At 38.6% G+C, this 6882-nt stretch overlaps 1 protein-coding gene across 1 annotated transcript; it reads left to right on the plus strand.

Annotated features, from left to right (window-relative positions):
* Positions 1-473: 473 nt before the first annotated feature.
* On the plus strand, positions 474-4779 carry LOC129454334 (uncharacterized). The gene is made up of 4 exons (XM_073862407.1): positions 474-932; positions 1730-1797; positions 2886-3938; positions 4053-4779. Coding segments are annotated over exons 2-4 (1782 nt in total). The 5' UTR covers positions 474-932; positions 1730-1795.
* Positions 4780-6882: the final 2103 nt, after the last annotated feature.

Below are 6882 nucleotides of genomic sequence, written 5' to 3' on the forward strand. Positions count from 1 at the left end.
CGACATGTTTCCTTGAAACGGTGTGCAACGGAATGCAACAGGTTTTAGAAGCGTTTTCTCTTGTTTGGTGGGTGTGTCAGAAATGTCAGCCCAATCAGCGGCAAGATGTATAAAACCACGCGATAGTAAAGAGACAGCTCGCTCAATGGGTTCAAGTTGGAATGTTTTCTTTCATTCTGGACACCAAGGTCAGTGACTGTAACATTGAGGGTCTTTTACAGTATTAAACACACATTTATAACGATTTCATCAGGCTTCAGAAACATTTAAAAAAGAACACAAAGAATGGCCTCTCAGCTACCGTAGTTGCAACTCTTGCGTCATCACAACAGGGTGTTCAATGCATCACCGTTTCAGTTTAATAAACGTTGTGCAACGTTTTGTCGGGGCTGAACGCAGCCCTGGTTTGTTTTTCCCCAAAAAGGGGCGGTGACGAAATTTACAGTCAAGTTCCCGGATGTGCCAGTAGTCCGTATACAAGATAAAAATTAAATTCATTAATTTCTAAATAACATGCCACAGCCTATATATTTTAATAATTATGAATATTTATACTGTATCCATTTATAGGTCTTAAACTGCATGTGGTAAGATTACTCGTAGTAGGCTTACCCGAAATGTTTTACTCTAAAACATTATAGCAAAAAAAACTTACATTTCACCCTAAAGGTACTACTTTTATTGTAGTTATAACAAGTAAAGTTCGTTTTTATGTCAAAAGAATAACTTAATTTAGTTACGACTTAATGCGGAAATGGTAATGCAGCAACAAGTGTATGACGTGTCTTGTGGTAAAACTGCCGACCAATGGGATATCTGGATCCAACCCCGCCCCCTGGATGTCGTGTTCTGCAGTGAGGCGCTACTTGATTTTGGACGCAGCCACAACAAATAAGTTCATCTGAATGGAAACTCTGAGGAACAGAAATTTGGTAGGTGGCTAAGTTTATTTATTTTTTCAATATTTATTTTGCACAGTCTAGAAGTGTAAGCGTGTGTAAAATATAATTTGTCAATATAAGTTATTGTTGTTGTTCCCGTTGCCTAGCAACATCGTTATGAAGCGAGAGAGCGAGACAAATACGCAAAAATTCAGGTGATAAAACTACAAAACTGGATAGACATTAAATGTATCTTGTAACCACTGATAAGTTGTTATCATTTTTATCGACATTGGTTCGTAACATCTTTGGCTGACACGTCAAAGAGCTCGCGCCACTTTTCTTAAACTGAACTCACCTTTTTTATTCAGAGTTGAGATAACTACAGAGAAAGTTTTACAATTGTTGTATTATCATAAGAGAGAGCCATCGTAAACTATTATGGACACCGCAGTTATGTCAAATGTAACTGTCGTTCCTCCGTGCATCCTAAAGGAAAGTCATATTATGAACACGTGAATGAAACACCAATCACAGCGCGTGTCTCAGCGCGTCAGCTTGTTGTTCACTAATGTAAATCTAGTGTATAGGTGTATAGAGTACTAATGGTGTAAATTTGGTAACTTTAAAAGCCTCAGTTGAAAAGCATAACAGATAACACTTCACTCAAATTGTGTAGCAACCAACCTACTTGAAACATATTACTATTTCCACAGATCTCTTCTTTTCTAAAACTGTACAATTCTACTTCCTCAAATCTCTAAAGTTAGAACAGAATTTACAACTAATTACATTATTTATTAATTTTGGTTTGTAAAACATATGTTCTCTATTTCTTTATTTTATAGGCTACATCAAAAATGAATTCAAAATGGAACTTAGTGGAAGACCATCTCCCAGAAATGTGCAGATGAATGTAAGATGTCAAAAAGGCACCACAGTAGCTGTGTCCCATTTCAAGGGCTTCGACCTTATAAGCATGGGACCTTAAAGATGAGCACTCGGTCTTTCAAGGTGGCAGCCTCAGAAGTTCGCCAAGAGAACTGAAATGAGACGGTCTAACCTTCGGGCGACCCATAATTGGCGTCACCTGCTGCACGCGTCTGTCGGAACGAAAACGTTTCTAACTTATTAAAATAAATATGAAATCAGAAAAATATTAATTTAGTTTAGAAAATATGACACGTTGATGTTGATTAAACTATTCAATAGTATATTAAATTAATCAACCTTAGAAATATATGCATCATAAAAATAATATTATTAACACAAAACATAACTTATAATACTCAAACAGTGACAAGAATTTTTTTTTTTTATAAATACACACTTTTATTTAATTAAGGTTGTCATTGTTTATTTTAGAATATCCAGCCGTTATGCAGCCGTTGCAGGCACGCAATGAATCTTGGGATATCCTTGGCTGTTAAGGATCCATTCATTCTATCCTAAACACCGCGGAGAAATGAGGACGCATTTTGAGGCTTCATTTGAAGCATCCTTTGAATTGGGACATCCTTACCAGCCTCGAGTCGCGCTGCTGTGACGCAATCGGTCTTAAAATACGACCTTAGAAGGTCGCAGCCTTTAAATTGGGACACAGCCAGTGATTGTGTGTGAAAATGACTGCTTTGCATTAAATTATATTTCACGGTAATGGTAATACTGATTTATTTTACCTATAGAAAGTAATAAATATAATATGATTACAGTATGTAGTCAAATAATTATAGTGATAAGCATTTGTAATAAGCATGCAAACATTTTCTCTTCCAACAGAAATAGCTCCATGGAAATCGTGCGTAGCGACCAAAACTCCTGAAGGGATTTGGCTGGGTCCAAATCAAAAACCTTGTTTACCTAAACATTTTTATTCCCATTTTGCTAGGTTGACACACGGGTTGAGAACCACACAGGGTGACAGGCGATAATCTTCGAAATGAAAATGACTTGTTGCAGTATTGTATTTCTATGTTTTCTGTATTTCAAAATATCTCTAAGCAGGTTAAAGCAGCCCTACCCCCCACAGCAGAAGAACCATTACACAACATCAAACCAGGCGATTATTCATCGAGGGCGCAGGACCCCAACTCTAACTGTGCTCAACATCTTCACCACAATTCAAAAGAATCATCGAGGGCGCACGACCCCAACTCTAACTGTGCTCAACCTCTTCACCACAATTCAAAAGAATCATCAAGGGCGCACGACCCCAACTCTAACTGTGCTCAACATCTTCACTGTGCTCAACGTCTTCGCCACAATTCAAAAGTATCATCAAGGGCGCACGACCCCAACTCTAACTGTGCTCAACGTCTTCGCCACAATTCAAAAGAATCATCAAGGGCGCACGACCCCAACTCTAACTGTGCTCAACCTCTTCACCACAATTCAAAAGAATCATCAAGGGCGCACGACCCCAACTCTAACTGTGCTCAACGTCTTCGCCACAATTCAAAAGAATCATCAAGGGCGCACGACCCCAACTCTAACTGTGCTCAACCTCTTCACCACAATTCACAAGAATCATCAAGGGCGCAAGACCCCAACTCTAACTGTGCTCAACCTCTTCACCACAATTCAAAAGAATCATCAAGGGCGCACGACCCCAACTCTAACTGTGCTCAACCTCTTCACCACAATTCAAAAGAATCATCAAGGGCGCACGACCCCAACTCTAACTGTGCTCAACCTCTTCACCACAATTCAAAAGAATCATCAAGGGCTCACGACCCCAACTCTAACTGTGCTCAACCTCTTCACCACAATTCAAAAGAATCATCAAGGTTGCACGACCCCAACTCTAACTGTGCTCAACATCTTCACTGTGCTCAACGTCTTCGCCACAATTCAAAAGTATCATCAAGGGCGCACGACCCCAACTCTAACTGTGCTCAACGTCTTCGCCACAATTCAAAAGAATCATGAAGGGCGCACGACCCCAACTCTAACTGTGTTCAACCTCTTCGCCACAATTCAAAAGAATCATCAAGGGCGCACGACCCCAACTCTAACTGTGCTCAACCTCTTCGCCACAATTCAAAAGAATCATCAAGGGCGCACAACCCCAATTCTAACTGTCCTCAACCTCTTCGCCACAATTCAAAAGAATCATCAAGGGCGCACGACCCAACTCTAACTGTGCTCAACCTCTTCGCCACAATTCAAAAGAATCATCAAGGGCGCACGACCCCAACTTTTAACTGTGCTCAACCTCTTCGCCACAATTCAAAAGAATCATCAAGGGCGCACGACCCCAACTCTAACTGTGCTCAACTTCTTCGCCACAATTCAAAAGAATCATCAAGGGCGCACGACCCCAACTCTAACTGTGCTCAACGTCTTCGCCACAATTCAAAAGAATCATCAAGGGCGCACGACCCCAACTCTAACTGTGCTCAACCTCTTCGCCACAATTCAAAAGAATCATCAAGGGTGCACGACCCCAACTCTAACTGTGCTCAACCTCTTCGCCACAACTCAAAAGAATCATCAAGGGCGCACGACCCCAACTCTAACTGTGCTCAACCTCTTCGCCAAAATTCAAAAGAATCATCAAGGGCGCACGACCCCAACTCTAACTGTGCTCAACCTCTTCGCCACAATTCAAAAGAATCATCAAGGGCGCACAACCCCAACTCTAACTGTGCTCAACCTCTTCGCCACAATTCAAAAGAATGATCAAGGGCCCACGACCCCAACTCTAACTGTGCTCAATCTCTTCACCACAATTCAAAAGAATGATCAAGGGCGCACGACCCCAACTCTAACTGTGCTCAACCTCTTCACCACAATTCAAAAGAATGATCAAGGGCGCACGACCCCAACTCTAACTGTGCTCAACATCTTCTCCACAATCCAAAAGACCTATGTAACGATGACAGTCATGAAGTTATGACTAAATCATAAAAAGGGAGGAGTGTAGTGGGAGATTTTTTATTTTAATTTAAATTATAGTTTATAAACTTATAATTGTTTTATGCAAAATCCTGTTCTTCTGTTCTAGTGGAGATTTCTGTTCTTTTTGGACTAGAACATTATACAAGTCCTTAAAGTTCACTGAGAACAAAATAATTTCTTCTATTTGACTAGATGTGCTTCAACTGATATGTTTCTTAATCATGGATAAATTGAAGGTTATTTTCTAAGTCACGCTGGAACTAAAATGACGATCTTTGATTCATGGGCGGAGATGGGGATGGGATGACTATGTATTTTTCAGTCTCTTGCTATAAATATGTGTTCAGACAAAGAAAATTCTGTTAACAGTGTGTCTGTGTGATCCTTGACTTTCACTCTTTAATAGTATTATTTGATGCGACTAAAATTCCATAAGAACAGCATAATTCCAAAGTTTTGCTGGGTTTTAATTGTTTTCTTATTAACACACACAAAAAAACATGACTACCCTTTCTGCTTCCTCCACCAGCCTTAGAGCTGGACATGTTGTTCATTTCTTCCTGTATAACTCAGTGGTAGAGCATTTAATAATTATGCATATTTATACTGTATCCATTCATACGTCTTAAACTGCATGTGGTAAGATTACTCGTAGTAGGCTTACCCGAAATGTTTTACTCCAAGCAAAAAAACTTACATTTCACCCTAAAGGCACAACTTTTATTGTAGTCATAAGTAAAGTTCGTTTTTATGTCAAAAGAATAACTTAATTTAGTTACGACTTAATGCGGAAATGGTAATGCAGCAACACGTGTATGACGTGTCTTGTGGTGAAACTGCCGACCAATGGGATCTCTGGATCCAGCTCCGCCCCTGGATCTGAATCCAACCCCGCCCCCTGGATGTCGTGTTCTGCTGCAGTGAGGCACTACTGGGAAATAGTGTTAATATTGTACGCTGTGATCTGCTGCTACTAAACACTGCTGATCAAAGTGCCATAAAAATCTGAGATTTCTTTGGCTTTCAAATATGTCATGTTATTCAACTGTTTAACACCCCTTAATTGTCGCCGTCCCGTATACGGGACACCTGAGTTTACTTCAATATTTTTGACGTACATTTTAATCTATCACAACAAACTATATATTGTTGGAAAGGTCTAAGCCTCTAGAATACACATTTCAGCAGTGTTTTATAAAATAAATTATGTAGAGAGAGTAATTGATTCATTTATGAGGAGAGTGTGCCTCAAAACATTCATATCCTACTAAATATCACTGCCCCACTAGTGGGACGCCTACGTTTACTTCAGTGTTTTGCGTGTGAATTCTTATCCAATCATGACAAACTATATATCATTTGAAAGCTCTAAGAGTGTAGTTTTCATATATCCTCACCATTTCGGGAGAATTAAAATGTCATGGGCCCACATGTAGGCCCAATTTGATTTTACATATTTATAACACTAAACCCCTGCTCTAAACCTAAAAAATCTTGATAAACTATATATCACTGAAAAGCTCTCAGAATGTAGTTTTCATATTTCAAGGTCATCTGATGATAGAAATAATGTAGTGACAGTTTTTAGTTACATGACCCCACCCCCCATAGGAATGCATATTAATTTTATATATTCATAATTCTAATATCATATTATAAATCTTCAAAAATGTTGACAAACTATATATCCTTGGAAAGCTCCAAGAGTGTAGTTTTCATATTTCAAAACGTTTTAGCAGTAATAATAATGCAGTGACAGTAATTTATTAATTTGCGGCAAGAGTATCCAGCACACCGTTGACACCTAGTGGCTATTGTTGGTAAAACGACAAAAAAAGTGACACAAACCTCATTTTTTGTGATTTTACCTTGAAATTTGAATCACAACTACTTGAGACTTATGGCTTCATTTTTGCATTATTTCTTTTTTGAAATATTTACATTTTTATAGTTTTATTTATAAAATTAATATGTTATGAAATTATTTTTATTTATTAAAAGAAATTTAAACTGCTATAACATTTTTTCTGTTTAATATTTTCATATCCAGACACTTCAAAACCTTAAATTGTCTTCTTTAAAACAAGACCAAGATTAGGCT

This window comes from Misgurnus anguillicaudatus, chromosome 23 (genome assembly GCF_027580225.2).
Source record: "Misgurnus anguillicaudatus chromosome 23, ASM2758022v2, whole genome shotgun sequence".
NCBI classification, from domain to species: domain Eukaryota; kingdom Metazoa; phylum Chordata; class Actinopteri; order Cypriniformes; family Cobitidae; genus Misgurnus; species Misgurnus anguillicaudatus.